The sequence below is a fragment of the Capricornis sumatraensis genome, chromosome 14 (assembly GCF_032405125.1).
Source record: "Capricornis sumatraensis isolate serow.1 chromosome 14, serow.2, whole genome shotgun sequence".
NCBI lineage: Eukaryota > Metazoa > Chordata > Mammalia > Artiodactyla > Bovidae > Capricornis > Capricornis sumatraensis.
This window is the reverse complement of record NC_091082.1, coordinates 58,568,906-58,587,459: the sequence shown is the minus strand read 5'-3', so window position 1 is coordinate 58,587,459 and position 18,554 is coordinate 58,568,906. Positions and strand designations below refer to the sequence as shown.

Sequence of the window (18,554 nt, the reverse complement as noted above, 5' to 3'; positions counted from 1 at the left end):
CCGGCTCTCTCCCAGGGACCTATAAAAGCTACTTTGTTACAAGCGCGGCCTCTGCCCCGCATACCCGGCCCCAAGACCCCCGCTGGCAGCCTCCCTGAACCCTGCGAGCCGCTACTTCACTGCTGGGACCCATTCTTGGGGGAACATGGGGGTCTAGGGTTGAGCCGCGGAATCCGAACCCCTGACTTTGCCCATCATGGGCTGCTTCTATCCGGTGAAGCTCTCCAGTTTCTGGGCCCCCACGCATCACCTATAGCCTGCCTCCATCAGGACCCTGGGTCGCTGCAGCCTCACAGGTCACCTACCCCAGCTGCCTAGTCTGCGGTCCCTGGGAAAGGCAGCCAGTGTCTCCCAGGCAAGGGTCTGGGTCCCCACAGCCCCCTCCAGATCCCCACAGGAGTGGTTCTTTACACCAGGCCCCACCCTGCCCAGGCTCAGCTCCTTTCTGGGGCTTCAGAGCACCAGGGCCCTGAGCTCCCCAACGGTGCCACAGTGGGAGCTATACAGCAGGCAGAGCATTGCGAGGCCCCAAGGACCCAGGCTGTGGGCAACAGGTGCAGGTCATGCAGGACGGAGCCCTGAGGGGTGTGCCGAGCCAGCATGTCCCCATATTCCTTGTGGCCCCAACCCCGAGGCTGCTGGGAGAAACCCACTACCACCAAGCATCCTGGACCAGCCATAATCCCCTCTCCACACCCACCATCCCACGCCAACCCCAGTCCAGACCCACCCCTAGGCCCACTGCAGCTGGCACCCCTCCTCCTGCACTGCCTTTCACATACCCCACCCTCACCTCTCCCATCAGTCACCACCAAGTCACATGCCCTCCTCTTGTCCTGCCAACCCTCCCTCATGACCCCAGCGGGCTCCACCACAGGTGGGAGGGGCTGCTGGGACCCTTGTTCTGCTCTGCATTTGGAGTGCTGCTGCTGCTGCTAAGTCGCTTCAGTTGTGTCTGACTCTGTGTGATCCCATAGACGGCAGCCCACCAGGCTCCCCCATCTGTGGGATTCTCCAGGCAAGAACACTGGAGTGGGTTGCCATTTCCTTCTCCAATGCAGGAAAGTGAAAAGTGAAGGTGAAGTCGCCCAGTCGTGTCCGACTCTTAGCGACCCCATGGACTGCAGCCTACCAAGCTCCTCCATCCATGGGATTTTCCAGGCAAGAGTACTGGAGTGGGGTGCCATTGCCTTCTCCGAGTGCAGGTGGGACCTAAGGGGCAATGGGGCTTGTCTTCCCCTCTCCCATTGCCCCTCCCTCTCCTTTCCCAGCGGTGCAAGGGCCAGAGCACGCTAGAGGGCAGCGTGGGCCGCGGAGCCACTGGCCAGTCCACGGAGATGTGCAGTCAGGCAGGGAGTCAGGGAGAGAAGAGCCAAATGAAACCTGGGGCTCAGAGAGATAGAGACAGTCCTCTTAGGTCACAGAGCCAGTGAGGCCCAAGCCAGGACCACATCCCCACCATCCGCACCCCCACCCTCGCCCACGCACCCCCACCACTGCACTCCCTCCTCGCCCTGCTGCTGTGGCCAGGAGTGTAGGGTCACCAGGCCAGAAGCACACTTGTCACCTTATGACAAGGGTCCAGGAGCCCTGAGTGCACCTCCCCCCAACCAGCGTGTCTGGTGGGCTCTCCATGAGGCATCAAGCTCAGCACTGCCACTTCTGCAGCCTGATGGCCAGCTCTGCACCCGGAGGCTGGGGAGGGTGAAAACCAGTCTCCATCAGGGAGAGGTGGTCCCCTGGGTGGGCAGAGCGCACCCACATCAGTGTCTTCAGGGTCTCTACCAGTCTTTCCTGACTGGGGTAAAGGTCACTGCACAGCCATGTCACCTCAGGCTCAGCTCCTGATCGCCCCTGAGGGGCCTCTACACCCCATGTCTCAGCCTCCAGGCCTCTCCTGCCCCTTCCTCACATCCTGCCCACAGGGCCTTCGCCCACGCTGTCCTGGGGCTCATGAATTGGCCCATGGTAGAACAGTGGTGCCCCTGGATGCTCCAGCTCTCCTCCAGCAAGACTGATCCCCAGCTGGTCACGGCAGTATCTGCAGAGGTGACCCGACACTCGAGGGGAAGCTGGTCTGAGGCCTCCATTGTCCCTGGGCCCTAAGTGGGTGCAGTGGCCCCCAGGGACCATGGTGGGGGATGAGACATGCACATCCTGACTGGGCCCCCATCCCTGGGCAACCCCAAACCCTGGACTGTCTGCAGCTCTTGGGCCCCTGGTACTCGGAGAAACTGGGTAACAATAAAGGAGGTTCTCCTGCTGCTCGTTCATCCCCAGAGGTGATGGCCGCACCCTTGCCCCCCATCTGGATCCTCCTACAGTCCCTGGCAGTCAGGAGTCTGTTTCCATTAAAGGGCCCACAGGACTCAGAGGACCCCCCCTCAAACCCTTCTTCCCTGCAATGTGTCTCCAAATAGAGGGGTCGGAACAGCCATGGCCCAAATCAGTGTCTCTGGAAAGACTCCTCTCCACAAGGCATGGCCACTTCTTATTGGGAAGTGGGGGTTCGGGGCCCTGAAAACCACTGCAGAGCCAGAGCTCAGCCCAGTTGCAGAGAAGTGGCCATGGTGCTGAAACCATCGTGGGACTTGGGGGAGTGATGGCCCCGATTCCTGGTCAGAGCCCTTGAATGGCCAGACTTAGCACCATGGACCTGTCTGATTGGTGAGGGGGCAGGCAGGGGCCACATGCCTTTGGACAGCCCCCTGAAGCTGCCCTAGGGCTGGGGCTGGGGGAGGGCAGACATCTGGTTCTGTCTAGGGAGAGTTCCCTTCCTATGCCCACTATGGGCGTGTCTGTCCGCTTGGGAGGGTGTCCCACACTGGCTGAGTCCAGACCTCAGTGAAGCGCGGGGGTCAGGGGCCTTTTCAAGCAAGGCGAGGTGCTATGGCTGGGTGGGACGCTGCTGTGGCCGGAAGCACTTCTGGGAACAGAGGATGGCCTCTGGGCCCTTATCAGGCTGAACACACACCCTGGAGCCTGACGGGGAGGAGCTAAGCAGCTGGAGAGCCTCTCTGGTTGGGGTTGGGAAGTTCCCCGGTGGGGGCTAGGGTGGGGGGACGGTGGGGAGCAGCAAGGGGCTGGAGCTGGCCTGGGCAGAATCTCATCTTCGGGTCATTCTTGGGCTCCGTGACCTATACCTGTGCCCATCCCAGCACACTGGGCTGAGTGGGAGTGGGTGGGAGCCCCTCAACATACCAGCCCCCTCCGTTCCCCACATATCAGCACTCTTGAGTCTCCTGTGCCTCCCACTACCCTGAGCTCTGCATCCCAGGCCCACCCAGGGCCTCCCTCCTCCCAACTTGGACTTGCTTAGGCTTCCCTTGGAAAGTGACTGGGCTCTGACTAGCGGGAGCCCGTGCACACCCGGCCCTGGACAACCCACCTGAGCTTCCTACCTCCTCTCAACCTAGCCCCTCCATGCCCCTTCTTGCTCTGTGGGATTTCAGCTGGGGCGCCTCAGTTCAGCTCAGGTCCAGCTTGCTATCAGCTCCCAGGAGTCTGCCAGGGAAGGACGTGAGTCCAGGAGTGGGGAGAACAGGGAGTGAGCAGAGGGAGCTGGGGTGACCGGTAGTGGGCAGGCCTGGTGGGGCAGAGGCGCTCTGCAGGGAGGAGGGGAGTGTGGAGGGAGGGCCCGGTCCAGTGGCAGGAGCTCCCTGAGTCGTCCTCACTGCCCACCCCCCCAAAAAAAGTCTGGCTTCCCTCTTCCAGTCCCTGTGCTGGGCTGGGCAAGTCCCCCTGTCCCCTGCCCGCTGCGGAGCAGGAATCCCCCGCTTGCTCCACGTCACCCAACCTGGCGTCACTCCACCGCCCACGGGCTGACTTTCCGGGCACTCCTCCCACGCCAGCCGCCTGCGAGGACTTTCCACACTGAGTCAGCGGAACACGCTCCTGCCCTCGAGGCTGTCTAGGACCTGACTCCTGGCATCAGCAAGGGGCTGAGCCAGGGTGGGGACCCCTTCCCCACAGGTGGGGGAGGGGCAGTCAAGGGACCCAGGTGACGGAGATGAGGAGGGCCTTCCTGGAGGTGGGTGGGCGAGGGTTGGCCGGGGACAGGAGATCTGGCTTGGGGGCAGAGGAGGAGCCTAAGGGTGTGGCAGCTGGTTGGCTCCTGGGCCCCCAGAGCTAGGACCCGAGGGGCAGGCAGAGAGAAGCAGCTTGAGGGGATTGTTCTCCCTGTGTGAATGGTCACGAGCCGGCCATGCCCCTCTTTCCAGGCGGAAGCAGGCTGTGCCCCACAAGGGATGGAATGCAGGGCGCAGAGCCCCTCTCCCCTCCACTTCCTGCTCTGAGCTGGGTCCACCTGCCTCCCTGGAACTAAGTGGGGGTGGGGACCAGTGAATCAAGGGGCTCTCCTGGGCCTCGTGCAGGTGTGGGGGGAGGGCACGGTGAGCAGGGGAGAAGGGGCCGGGGCTAGAACACTTGGGGCCACAGACAGCAGGGGGGCCAGGTGGAGACAGCTGGAGAGGGCCGCTGCCAAGACCGGTCTCCACTGGCCCACCAGCCGCGCCCTGGATGCCTGGGAGACCTTATCAGACTCCCCAGGGGTTGTGCTGTCAAGAGGCTGAAAAACACTGCTCGCCTTCGCTGGGTAAGACCCCAGGACAGTGCCCCAGGAGCGAGGGCCCTGTGAGGTGGTGGAGGCCAACAGGAGGGCTTGGACAGAGGGCTAGAACCAGGCCACTCTGAGGCTGCCCACATCCACCAGGAAGTGTGGGTGGAAACTTACCTTGCCCCAGATTGGGGCCCAATGACTCAAGGGCAGGTACCCCACAGGAAGCAGCAGGATGTGCAGCCAGCCCAGAACCAGAGTCTGGAGCACCCATGACACAGAGACCAGACACACACCAAGGACCCGGCTGCCCGAGCAACTGCCTGGCCAACCACTGGAGAATGGATTTGGACAGGGCAGCCAAGAGGCACAGAGGGCAGGGGTCCAGCAAAACATGCCTCCCCTGTGGTCCCAGCTGAGGGCTTGTGCTGAGGACTGTAATGGTCCCGCTTCAGCCCCACCCCCACTCCCACCTCGGCTAGGAAGGGACTGTGAGCATTGGCGGGGGGAGAATCCAGAACCTGTCCCTTCTCCCCCTGCACACATCCACTTAGGTCACTGCACAAGCGTTTATTGAGTGCTGCCTGTAGTCAGGTCCTTGGCCTCCTGTCCTGGGAACCAGGGGCCCACAGATGCGGCCCCAGTGGGGCAGCAAGAGAGAGAGGCAGCCACTGTGCGTCTGTGTCTTCCATGGGGTCCAGCCATAGCTGCCGCCTCTTCAGCATGATCCAGGGCACTGGTCACTGTCATCACCCCCCACCCGCTTCCACCATCGAGGGGAGCAGGGCCGGGCCCAGAGCTGGGGCCCCACCGCGGGACCCAGAGCCCTTGCTCCTGAGGGCCAGCCTCGGCCAGCTCCAGGGAGGGCCTGGCATGGGCCCTCTGCACTTCACACCCAAAGGTCCTCCTGGCGGCCCTTGTTCTCTGACAGCCGCTCACCCCGCTCCTCCTCAGGGAACTGGCAACTGCAGGCGTCCTCGGGTGGGGGTGGCGGGGCCTCCAGGAGCTGGGTCTCTGCAGAGGGGCTGCGATCAGCAGGCAGGCAGGGGACCCCCCCCTCCCCAAGGCACAACTGACCTGGGGGCCACACTCTTTGCCGCCTCAGCTGCCAGATGTGCAGGCTTAGCTGGGTCACGGTCAGGGCCAGGATGCAGGCAGCCAGGGCAAGGATGACGATGGTCAGCGGGCTGGGTGGTTCAGTGGGCGGCAGCCCCAGGCTGCACACAGCATTGTGCGTCTTGTTTCCAGGAAACAGGGTGGGAAACCCAAGCTGGATGCAGCTGGGACACACGGACAGAGCCCTCGGTAAGCCCTCGGCGACCCGAGCACTCTTCCACACTGCTGCAGTCCTCTGAACTGTTGGGGGTCACTGCACCAGAAAGGACAGCAGAGGCCCCACCTTCAAGCCTGCCTGGACCGCCCAGCCACCAGAAGGCCCCACCAGCACTCACTCTGCCCAAGGTTTGCAGCGACCCTCGTGGCCCCCAGAGAAGGTCCCCACGGCACAGTCAACACACTCAAAGCCGAATTTGAAGTTGCCTGGAGACAGACAAACATACAGTGGCTGCAGGGGTGACTGGGGTGGGATCCTGCTGGTGTCCAGGTCCCCAGCAGAAGGACACCACCCCCGTACCTCATCCATTTGACAGGAGCCTCTGTTGCCCACAGGACCTGGGCCTTGGATAAATCAGGTCCCCAGTGTGCCCCTTTCCAGGGCAGGCTGTGACTCAGGGCTGAGTGGAGGGTCCCTGAAGGGATATGGGGGAGGGGAGGTATCTGCTTGCAAATAATGGAGCGGGGCGGGGTTAAAGCCTGGCAAGAGCCAGCTTGGGCCTTTGCTTGCTCCAGGAAGCTGGGGTCGGAAGGCTGGTGAGGGCCCTGGAGATCGGGGTACGGCTGTGCCCCAGTCACCCTAGGCTTCCCTGCCCCAAAACCTCACACAGCCCCCTGTTGCCCTCACTCCCCCAGGCCCCACGTGCTCAGGCAGGCCCCACCCCCCAGGTAAAGAGCTCCCTAAGAGGATGAGAGGCTCCTTCCAGATAAGGGGCTGAACTCCAGACTGGGCTCTACCTGGAGGGTCAGGGTGGGTATAGACCTGGACATAGTCTGAGCCAGGGCCTAAGGGCCAGACAGTCCTGGACACCCCTCTGTTCCTCACAACCAGCCCTAAGGGCATCATTTCTGGACGAAGACACCTAGGCCAAGAGAGCCACACACACAGCGGATGCTGTGCCTCCAGCGAGGGCTGAGATGCCAGAACAAGAGAACTGCCTGCCCACCAGGGTTCCATAGGACCCCACACTGGCACCCATCTGCCCAGAGGGTGTCTGTACCCCTACTTGCAAGCAAGCTTTCTTCCACACCAGCTGCTATGAGCTCTGGCTGGGCCCTGTCAACGCCCCTGGCCTGCATGGGCCACCCCCACCAACCACTTACCTTCAGGCTGCACTCCCTGGCCAGGCGGACAGGAGTGGTACTTGCAGCTCTTACACTGTGGGTCTCCACAGTGGAACTCAGGCTGGATACACTGGCAGTCCGGTTCAGGACAGGTTCCCTTATCTGGGTAGGGAACAAGCAGCTCTCTCAGCAGCTGGGGGGAGTCCCCTCCCCAGGGCACCCCCTCTTACCCCCCAGGGAAATGGGGGGCAGGGCAGGGCTACCTCAGCTGGGCAGAGTACTGTCTGGGAGGCAGGATCCTGGCTTGGTCCAGCTGTGCCCCTCCCTCCTGGGCACCCAGCTCCTTCACCCACCTGGCCTGGTTGCATCCCCCATTGCCCTGAAGTTGTTCTCACCCAGGGTAACCATGACTCAGTGTGACCCGGAGCCATCCCAACAGACAAGGGGGTCACCTGGGAGATCTACTCCCGGCCCCCTCTCCATCCTGCATGGCCCTCAGCTGCCAGGACCCTCCAGGCAGCCTGCCCATCCCTCCCCGACTGCTGTCCACAGTGTCCACGACACTGAGACCTAAACTCTAAGAGCCCCTTATCACCCCCCAGGTCCTGGTAGGCTGACACCCTGGGTGTTTTCCCGGGAATATTTGTCCCCAAACTGACCCATTCCACTTTCCTCCCACCCAGATATGCAGGTCCGAGGCAGGGAGCTGGCAGAAAGAGGGGTGCAACCCCAAACTGAGCCTGAGTGATGGCCAAGGGCTCACTCACTACCCACTCAGAAGGAACAGGGGCAGCCCTCCTCTACACTGGGACCCCTGACCTGGCTTGGGGAAGGTTCCCACACCCCCTGCCCCTGCCCCTGCCCCACCTCCCGACCACCATCCCCCAACCCCCAATCCCTAATCCCCAAGCCACTTCTGCCTCCGCCGGGTTGCGCTGGGATCAGGGCTTTGGACCCAGAAAGCTTTCCCTGAGCACGGGGAGGCTCGCCGCGCTGCCGCCCTCCGCGCCGGGGCTCCCGCCTGCCTTACCTGGGGCGCAGCGGCAGCAGCGTGCGTCTGTCCCCGTCCCATGCAGAACTTGGCCAGGGCTGCAGCTCAGATCGCCGAGGGGGCGCTGGCCCAGGCCCAGCGCGCAGAGCAGCGCGACACCACACAGGGCCACTCGCGCGCCCCTCGCCCCCATGGCGTCCCCCTGGCCGCGCGCCCCGCGGTTTTAGGAAGCAGGCCCCTCCCGGACACGCCCAGATCCCGCCCCGCGTGCGGCTCCGCCTCGGCCACGCCCCAAAGAGGCCCGAGGGACTGTTTCCATGAGGGACCCCCGAGACCCTGCGACTCAAAATCCAAGGCGTGGGCCAAGGTTTGGGGCAGTGAGGCTGCTCTGGAAACTTCAGCGGCGAGGACGCGTCATCACACGTCTGTCCAGAGCACAGGACGAGCCACCGGACGTGAACTACCGACTCTGGGTTAGGATGAATTGTCAGTGCAGGTTTGTCTTTTGTAACAAATGCACTGTCCTCAGGGTTATTGAATTTTGCAATAAGGAGTTCATGATCTGAGCCACAGTCAGCTCCCTGTCTTGTTTTTGCTGACTATATAGAGCTTGCTCCTTGGAAGCAAAGCTATGACAAACCTAGACGGTATATTAAAAAGCAGAGACATTACTTTGCTGACAAAGGTCCATCTTAGCCCCCAAAGCTATGGTTTTTCCAGTAGTCACGTATGGATGTGAGAGTTGGACCATGAAGAAAGCTGAGCACTGAAGAATTGATGCTTTCGAACAGTGGTGTTGTAGAAGGCTCTTTAGAGTCCCTTGGACTGCAAGGAGATCCAACCAGTCCATCCTAAAGGAAATCAACCCTGAATATTCATTGGAAGGACTGATGCTGAAGCTGAAGCTCCAGTACTTTGATGTGAAGAGCTGATTCATTGGAAAAGACACTAATACTGGGAAAGATTGACGACAGGAGAAGGGGATGACGGAGGATGAGATAGTTGGATGGCCACACCAACCATGGACATTAGTTTGAGCAAGCTCCAGGAGTTGGTGATGGATAGGGAAGCCAGGCGTGCTGCAGGCCACAGGGTCACAAAAAGTCGGACACAACTGAGCAAAGAGGGGGTATTGATGAGGGGAAGGTTCCCCCTCACTTGCTGAGAACCTAAAACTGCTATAAAAAATACTTTAAAAAACAAAAAAATTCAAGGGATGGGAATTCCCTGGAAGTCCAGTTAATAGGACTCAGTACTTTCACTGCCTTAGGCAGGGTTAGGGTTAGGGTTCAATCTCTGATCAGGGAACTACAATCTCACAAGTTGTGTGCAACCGAAAGAAAGAAAAAAACAATTCAAGGGGTCGTCCCAAAGGGACCCTAAGAGAGCAGATCCCATCATAGGCTGCAGAGCAACTGACCGCAGAGGACCAGACACCTGAAAGACCCATGTGTGAAGGTGACCTTGGGGGATTCCTAAGTGATCTTGCCCTTTGGGCCAGGAATTCTTTTCCGGGAACTAAATGTGACCTCAATGTGTGTGCCTTGTCAGGGGAAACACCACACGTACCCCCAGCCACATCACAGGAGGGCGGGCGGGGGGTGGTCAGAAATGTTTTCTATGTAAAACCTGAGGCCACCAGGCCTGAAGGAACTGGAGTGTGGGTGGGCGCCGGATGCAGGGTGGCAGACAGCATCCTGAGTCATTGGGGGTGGGACAACCCTCAACAAAGACTGCTTCCTCACTGTGCCCCTTGGCTCCTGGCTGACCCCCTCTCCACCTCCAGCTTCCCCAGGGGGGCACTGTGAGGCCCCTCCAATACCCAGATCCTCTGAAGCCTCCAGACCAGGGACCCCACAACCTCCCAGAAGTCCTGGATTGCCAGCACTGAGCAGCCTCAGAACCCATCCAGGGATCAGAACAAGTCCCTGCTTTCTGAGGATTAGAACAAGCCCCCCACTTTGGGAAATTAGGACAAGTCTCCCCCCGCTCCTCAGCTTGGCCAAGTGGGCCTGGCCAGGCTCCAGACATCACATACACTGGAGGCTACAGCTGTGCTGACACCTGAGAGGAGGAGCCAGAAAGGAGAGACCAATCATTGGCTGAACTCTGCAGAGTCGAGAGGAGGGGCTGTCCAGGCTGCAGCTCTGACTGCCCTGCAGACTTCAACCTAGCTCTCCCCACAGGAATCCCATCAGCCCGTGGATGTGCTGGTCCCTGATGGAGCACTTGAACTCTTCAGGCTGAGAACTCAGCCTCCAGAAACAGCAAGTGAACCCTGAAGTGGGGAGGAGGGGCTGTCCAGGCTACAGTTCGCCATGAGACTGTCCCTTGTCTCTATGAACCTTAGTTTCTTCACCTTAGTTTCTGGGGCCCTGCCTCCTTCAAGAAGCCTCCCCAGATTGCTTGGCCCTCCGGTGGAAGCTTGATACAGGGGAAATGGGCAGAGATCCCTGGGAATGCTGTAGGGTGGGCAGTGGGGGTCCCAGGAGTGTGATTTTGGTGGCACCCATAGGTATGTTGAGGGTCATGACCTGGTGACCAGGGCAGACCCATGAAACTTGGTTTGAGAATGAGAGGGTTTGTGACTCAGGTCCCAGCATGTGCAAGGCCCTCCTCAGAGAAGCAACTGGGCCCTGCAGAAAAGGGAGGGTCTCTGCGGGGGCTGTGGCTCTGGTTCCTAGAGGGCAAGGTGAGGCCTCTAGGACTGGCCCTCTCTCTGGACCACCAGATTACAGCTCAGCTCCTAGACTGGAGGATGGTTTGAGCAATCGCTGGATCCCAGGGCAAGGTGCGGAATGGAGAACTGGGCAGTTCTGGACCTTCTGCCACTGCTCATTTTAAAGGCCTGAACAGTTAGGTCTGTACCAGGTTGGTGTCACCCCAATTCTGGTAAGAGCCTAAGAAAAAATGATAAATCCCCTAAAATGATGCTTGTTCAACCAGGTTCTCTCTATTGGCCCTTTTGGAAGCTGACCAGCACAGCAGGCACCAGGGGGCAGCTGTCTGTGCAAAGGGGACTGCCACCTGCAGCAGCAGGAAACCAGAGGGAGGGTCGTGTGTGACAAGAAGCAAGACTGACGTTGGGGGTGGGGACCTGTGTCGCCCTCTGGTCCCCAAGGCTCCGGAAGGGCCCTCCCACGCAGCTGCAAGCTGCGGAGTTTCTGTGACCTGGCACTGCGGGGGAGATCTCTATCTGCCAGCTGTATTTTCCAATACTTTTTGAGCAGCTCATCACATTTTTCATGTCTCAGCTCACACAAGTGATGCTCATTCATGGGGCAGAGGGTCCCACACGGGGTCCAGGTGTTAATCAGGAGGGCTGAGGGAGGAGGATGGGGAGCCAGGTGGGGGCCCTGGAGCGGGGAGGGCCCAGTGTGGGCATATCAGGGTGGGTGTCTGTGGGCCCAGGGGGTAGCTCAACAGGGTTTAGGAGGCTTGTCAGCAGAGACAGGAGTGGAGAGTGTGCTTAGCGGCCGCATGAAAGCAAACTGAAAGTGATCAACCTCTGTCCGTCCATCTGTCAGCTGTTCAGAGGTGGAGCCGTCAGGCAAGGGGTCAGGTAGGGGGCTTATGGCTGAGAAGCAGCTGGGAGGTTTGGGGAGGAAGCCCCTTCCCTTGACCTTCGACCTTCAGGCCCTAAGGCCCTGGGCTCTCCCTTAGGCCCCTCTGACTTGTTCCGTAGCCTCTCTGCACAGTCTCTGCACTGCCCAGGGACCACAGGCCCCTGACCGGTGGTGCCAATTTGCTGCCCGTTCTAAGGGCACAGGGTGTGTGTTCACTGCTGCATCCTGAGAGCCTTCCAAGAACATATGATGGTCCCATTGTTCCTTTTCCCCAAGAGGCCACCAGAGGTCAGAGGTTTGAGGAGAGATGGATGGGCCTCCAGGACAGCTCTGGGGAGAAAGCCAGCCCAAGAAACTTGGGGCAGAGGGCAGGAAGGCAGCCTGACACATGTGGCAGGAGGATCTTCAGCTGCTGGAGGTCCCTCTTGGTGCAGTGATGCCTGGGTCCTGGCCACCAGGCGGGGAAAGGTGTGAGAGCAAGCCAGGCGCTCATTTGCCAAGTGCACCAGGTGAGGCCTCGGGCTCTTGCCTGGATTTTCTCTGCTCCACCACCCCCCCCAACAGCAGCTCGGGAGTCTTTTATTTTGGTTCAGTGTAGCTCTGCAATCTGCCTGAACACCCGGGGCGCAAATGTCTATCGGCTGGAGAGCATTTCCACACTGACCTGGGCTCCCTGAGCTGTTTAACCTGCACACCTCGAGTGAGCCCTTGGCCACTCACCCCAAGTCCACACCTCTGCCCAAGCCAGGGCCGCCCCCAGTGCTGACCGGCAGGATGGTCTGACCATGCGGGCTTTTACAACCCATTCTGCTGTCCATGGACACAAGTTTCCCACCTGGGAACCTTTTCACATAATGGTGCCAGTTCTGTTCCCGCCCAGGGTGGATGAAGGATCAGCCCTGTCAGAAGCACCCAGTTTCCCCGAGGGCGTGGATCTGGTCTCAGGGGACTCGGGGGCCCTGCAGGTGTCATGGGGGTCATAGGGTCACCATACACTTGGGTCTAGCAGGGCATGGGGTTTGAGAAGAAATAGACACTTGTGCCCTCTCCTGGGAGGAGCCCCAGCAACCCAAGGAGTGGTCCTGGATGACCTTTGGGGCCAGCCCCTGCCAGCCCCTCCCAAGTGGCCCAGGGAAGGTCCCCAGGTCAGGGTCTCATGTGGCTGACAGGTGCAGCACTGACTCCCCAGGCCACTTATTTTGGCTCCCCCACCCCCTACAGGTGGTGGGATGTGCCCAGGGAACAGGACAGCAGCCCTGGGATCTGTGAGGGATCCAGGGGAGCCCCTGCCCACCCCCCAGCCCTAGGCAGCCCAGTCAGAGGCCCACATCTGCCAACGTCATTTATTGGGGGCCCACCCTGGGCGGGGAGTATGCACAGCATACGTAGCAGAGCCCAGGGCCAGCCCAGGAGCACCTAAAACGGCACAGGGCAGGGGTCAGGGTGCCACGCACAGGGGTGACAGGGGGGCAACCTGCATCTGGGGGCCCCCTGCCCCTCGGGGGCCCCATCCTGGGGAGGGGTCACCGGCTCCCACCCCAGCAGACGTTGTTCAGATCTTGGCCAGGCTGGAGTTGGCATCAGTGTGCTCCTCTTGGATAGGGGTCCGGAAGCTGTTTCCCCCTGGGGAGCAGGTATGGGCAAGAGGTGAGAGGTGGGCAGGGGTCCTGCACCTTGGGAGGCCGTCTGGTCTGGGGCCCGCCACAAGCACTCACCTGGGGGTTTGGGGGTGTTGGTCAGCAGCCTCCAGGCCCTGTGGTGGAGGAGCAGGGCCAGCATGGCAGCCACAGGGGCAAGGAGGCCCAGGCCCAAGCCGAGGCCCAGGACAGCAGACAGCTCAGGGGCTGCAAGGAGGCAGGGCCTGCTGGGTGGGGTCTGCCAGGGGAAGGGACCCACAATAGGGAGGGCCCCACCGAGCCCAGAGGGAGTCTCTACTCCTATCCTCCCCACCCATTCCACTCCCCTTTTGGGCTAGGGGGAGGGCCCTGCTGGGGCAAGGCCAGGTCCCCTTACCCTTGGGGGGCTCTGTGTGGGGCATGGAGGACCCCTGTGAGGCCTTAGACCAGGAGGTGGTGGGCTTGGCAGTAGTGGACTGGACTGGAGGGCCTTGGGTCTCCCACAGTGGTGTGGCCGGTGGGCTCCTGTCCTCACAGATGGCGTCCGAGCTGCTATTGGCCGCCCGCAATGTTCGCTTTCCTAACAAGGTGCAGCTGAGGGCAGGCAAGGGTGTTGATCAGGCCAGAGTCCCCCTTCTCCTCCCCCATCAGTGGGATGGGCCCAGAACTGGGGCAGTACCAGGGAGATGTGGGAAGCAACAGGGGTCCACACTGGCAGGGGTCACTCAGGCAGCATCAGAGTCCAGGCCAAAGGTGTCGAGGAGAGGGGCCGCAGACTCTGCCGGGCCCTCCTGCGCTTAGCCTGCTCCTACCTGCACTTTCCTCTCCCAAACCCCCATCTACTCTCCTCCTGCTTGCTCTGGCTCACCCCGACAAGGACAGGAACCTTTCTGCTGTGAGTAAGTGAGGCTCTCACACTCCCAGGGCCTGGGCTGGGGTCTCACAGGCTCCCTACTCTGACCCAGCAGGAAGGCCAGTGGGAGGCTGGGCCAGGGCTGAGCAGGGGTTATGGGGGGGGGCACGGACCATCACGGAGTGGGGCAGGGCAAGGGTTACAGGGATTCAGGCCCAGGAGCTCCCAACCAGCAGCTTCCTACTCCCAGAACTGACCCCTGGCTCCCAGACTCCAGGCCACCCAAGCCCTCCGGCCACAGGGACACTCACTTGGTCCAGGGCTGGCAGGCCTGGTCATTGCCCGGGGAGAAATGTCCTGGTGGGCACGGGGCACAGTCTGCAACAGAGTCAGCAGGCTCTGCCCATCTGCCACCCCTGGGGTGCCCAGAGACTCATTCCCCAGGGTCTCCGAGAGCCCCTCCCCATGTGCATGCCACCCATGGGCCCTGACCTGGGAGACCCCCACCCCCATCTTAGTGTGATCTGCTGGGGAAGGGGCATTCAGCTGGGGCTGGGGTGGGGGCTCTGGGAGGAGCAGTGACAGCGTGTGAGGGACGTGCTCCTTCCACATAGCTCCCAAGGCCCCCTCACCAACTCCACGTTTGTAGCCGTAGCTGTCCTGGGGCTGGCTCCCCGGCCTGCAGCCACAGACCGTGTCTCTGGTGGGTGTGCATCTCTGCTTGGGTTCACTCCCACTTCCTGGGGGTTGGGTGGGGTGGGTGGTCAGTGGGGAGGCCAGAGCTGCAGAGCAGGCTGAGGATGGGGGTCAAGGGTCCACAGCCACCTTCCCGACCAGCAGCCCCTCACAGCTGGGCAGCTTCTGGTTCTCTCTCACCACGCACGCCACATCCCTCCTGGTCACACGGCCCCAAGGGTCACCCGCGGCAGCTCTGACCACCCTTCTAACACCCTCCGTCTGCTCAGGACCCTCTGCAGCCCTTGACTCTGGGTCTCAACCTCCCCGCAAAAGCCACGTGGTCCTGGGCCCCTAGGAAGGGGAGGTGCCCTGTGGGTCGTTTCAGCTGGCTGTGGGGCCCCGGGGGGCAGGGCAGGCCCCCGCCACGGTCGAGTCTTGACGTGGGTGCTGGGCACCCGTGGTGCTCACTCTGGCTGCACTGGGTGCAGGGCTTGCAGGGCTCATAGTTGACAGCCTCGTTGTAGTAGCCGGGCTTACACGGGCTGCACACTGTGTCCCGGTTGTGGATACAGCGGCTTTCCATCCCATAACCTGCTGAGGGAGGCCGGGGTCAGAGCCCTGCACAGCCTGGCGCTCCCCCAGGAGCCCCACCCGACCTCTGGCTGGCCCGTCATCCCAGGTGTGGCTCCAGATCACCCACTAACCCAACTCCACTTGCCTCATGACACCTGCAGTGCGTGACCCCATCTGCAGGTCCCTGCCGCCCCATCCGTGTCCTCCGACCCTGTCTCCTGGTCCTAGGTCCCTGCAGGCACCCTTCCCCCACTCCATCTCCAGGCCACTCACCTGGCTGGCACTCTTTGCAGCACCTGTTGCCACTGGGGTAGGTGTCCCCAGTACAGTGGGGCTGGGCCGCAGCACTCAGCACGAGCCCAAGGAGCAGGAGGGCTGAGCCCGGCGCCCTGGGCGGCTGGGTCCCCACGCACATTCTCAGCTCCTCTCAGCTCCGAGGCTCTGGGAGTCTGGGGTTTTTCCTTGCAGGATGTGGCTATAAGGGCTGCGGGGGAGGGGTGGGGAGGGCAGGAGGAGGGGACCAGGAGGGGACTAGGAGGGCCCCAGGAAGTGCTGGAAGGCAGCTAGTCTGGGAAGCCTACTCCCAGCCTTCTCTTCTGGCCCGGGGCCCACAGGCCTCAGCTCAGCCCAGCCGGCAGACCCAGGGCCCGACGGGGGGACCCGCAGCTCCCCCAGCCCTACTAGGGCCAGGCCAGATCTCCAGCCCAGGTGGTCTGCACCCACCACAGGACACTCCCACTCCTGTCTTATGGTAAAGTAGAGCCGGAGCCCCTTCGGCCAGGCATCTTGGCTGCCCCGACCAGAATGGTCTTGGGACACCTTCACCTGGCTCGCTGCTTCTAGACTCCCACTCTCTCTGCAGGGCTGAACCCTCAGGAGAAATGGGGGAGCCACACTGATGCCAATCCTCCCCTCCGCTCCGCCAAAGGGTGCCCAGAGTCACTGGGTGAGCTAGGGCAGCACACAGAGTCAGGCATCCACTATGGGGGAGGGGAGGTGGTACTGGGGCCTCCGGAGCACGGTCACTGGCCCAAGTGTCCAAAAGTAGCCCAGACCAATGCCAGCAGTTCTGGTGGATTGGGCACCTCCTGACCAGTGCCCACAGTGAGTGCCAGCCTGGGCAAGTGTATGCAGGCGTGTGCAGGTGTGAGAAAGCAGCTGAATGTCCCTGAGCACAGCAGGAGGCGCCAGGGGCTGAATTCACATTAGAGCCACGACCCACACATGGAAGCCCGACCCTCATCCGGCTATGCTGGAAGAAGGGGCCTCTTAGGGGGCAATGATGGCGGGGTGGGGTCACAGGTGGGCCTGATCCCGTGTGGCTTGTGCCCACATAAGAGGAGGTCAGGGCACAGACATGCACAGAAGCCGACCACATGAGGACCCAGAGAAAACAGCTGTCTACACAGCAACACTGGCCATGCCCACACCTGGGTCTCTGATGTCCAGCCTCCAGGACTGGAAGAGGATAAGCCACCCATGCAGACCCAACATGCACTGCTGGTCAAGCACCCAGGTGTCCCGGGTGTGATGTGTGCCTGGGAGCGTGTGTCAGCCACATGTGTGGCACGCATGTATGGTGCTAGCCCCACGTGCCTGGACGTGTGTGTGCTGCCCTCGTGAAGCCCTGGGCTTGTGTCTAGAAGGGGTGGCCCATGAGGACAGCCCCTCTGCTCTGCCCCCTGGCTGGACAAGCGCTGCCTCTCCCAACACTCTGGAGGCCGTGCCAGGCTCTCCCTGACCCCACAGCCACCCGGGTTTGGGGGAGACAGGAAAGACAAGCCCTGGGGGCCCCTGGGACAGAAAGAGGGCTGGTATGCCGGCACTGTGGGGCGTGAGGGGAGACGAGCACGGGCACGCGTGCACACGTGTGCACATGCTTCCTCCCACACAGAGCTCTCATCCTGGTGCCCCAAGGCAGAGGCTGTTCTGTGTCTTCGGTGCCTTTAAAATCTGAACCAAGAGACAGGATTCTCTGCTTAACAGTTAACCTGAAGCTTTGGGCGGGGAGCCTCCCGCAGGGGCTGGAAATCCCCCTCCTCCTGGTGGTGACGGGCACAGGTAAGAAGTGGGGCTCCCTCCCCACCTGCAGGAAATTCCACCAGTTGGCTCTGCCCGCAGGCAGGGGCCACCGCAGGTCCCTGCCCCAGCCCTCCAGAGAGGGAGGGTCCACATGGGAGGGGTAGAGCACCTAGGCAGTCTGCTATACACACGTGTGCATGCAAGTATTGTACACCTCTCCCACTGAAGGTGAGAAAAACATTTTTAAGACGAACTATAGCTTCTGAGATGGCAGTAACTCCGGGCCTGGCAGCACCCTACTCCTTACAGGACCACCCCGCCCTCTGCCCGAAGCCCTAACACCTGCCGCACACAGGGTCCACATGTGGCAGCCCATGGACCTGGCTGACTGATATCTCTGTCCCAGCTAAGTTACACCTGCTGGCGGCTGCCCGCCTACACGCTCAGCCTCAGCCACCGCCATGGCCCCGCATTCTGTCTCAGTTCTGAAAACATTCTTTCCTCTTGTTTGTCTGGAAACCAGCTCTGTCACCGCGCCCTGCTCCTCTGGGGCAGCCCCTCCCCACACTGCTCGGAAGCAGGTCACGTGGGCAGCTCAGGCTGGCCCCGATGCCCACTCGGCCAGAGCCCCCACCCCAGCCAAGGCCCACGTACACCATCTGGCCAGGTGAGCCATCCACTGAGGCCTCGTGGGCTCAGGCTTCCGACAGTGCCCGGCAGGGGCCAGCTGGGAGGCAGCGAGCTTGGTGGGTGACCCTCCCTCAGTCATCTGACCCCCAGTGTGTTATCTCCTCCACCCCACACGCCAGCCACGCACCAGGCACAGCAGACCCTGGGAAGGAGCCAGTAGAAGACCTGTCGCCTCATCTCCCCCACTGCAGGCTCCCAACTCCCCAGCCTCACCACAGCCCCCGGGACTGCTCTTCCCCATCTCCGGCAGGGAGCCCCAGGCCAGGACTCCTGTGCTTTCCAAACTCTGTGAGTGCCCCTAGTTCTCTACCCTCATCCCTGGGAGCGCTCATCCTCAGAGCCCCCCTCCGTCCTAAAGTCCCATTTCCTCCTGGTCCCTCCCAGGTGGCCTCACCCAGGCCTGGACTCTCGCTCCTGACTTTAAATTGGCAGCTGAGGCCCCACCCGATCACAGGTGAATGTCAACGCTAGGAACCCCCGGGTTCTAACCAAACCGCCCACCGCAAAACTTCAAGGGGAAGCCACCTGGCCACAAACATCCCAAGTAATCGTCTACGTGGTTTTTTTTCCCACCAAAACAATGAAGCTGAGAGAAAAAGGCAACTATATTTTG

At 61.4% G+C, this 18,554-nt stretch overlaps 2 protein-coding genes across 2 annotated transcripts; both read right to left on the bottom strand.

Annotated features, from left to right (window-relative positions):
• Positions 1 to 5,444: 5,444 nt before the first annotated feature.
• On the bottom strand, positions 5,445 to 8,136 carry TNFRSF18 (TNF receptor superfamily member 18). The gene is made up of 5 exons (XM_068986605.1): positions 7,983 to 8,136; positions 6,992 to 7,114; positions 6,007 to 6,094; positions 5,633 to 5,835; positions 5,445 to 5,569 (listed from the first exon to the last, which is right to left on the bottom strand). Exons 1-5 carry the CDS (start codon positions 8,134 to 8,136, stop codon positions 5,445 to 5,447), a joined length of 693 nt encoding a protein of 230 aa, XP_068842706.1.
• A 4,925-nt stretch (positions 8,137 to 13,061) lies between these two features.
• Positions 13,062 to 15,644, bottom strand: TNFRSF4 (TNF receptor superfamily member 4). The gene is made up of 7 exons (XM_068986572.1): positions 15,503 to 15,644; positions 15,125 to 15,247; positions 14,611 to 14,718; positions 14,290 to 14,356; positions 13,523 to 13,719; positions 13,225 to 13,353; positions 13,062 to 13,132 (listed from the first exon to the last, which is right to left on the bottom strand). The coding sequence occupies exons 1-7, from the start codon at positions 15,642 to 15,644 to the stop codon at positions 13,062 to 13,064; spliced, it is 837 nt and encodes a 278-aa protein (XP_068842673.1).
• Positions 15,645 to 18,554: the final 2,910 nt, after the last annotated feature.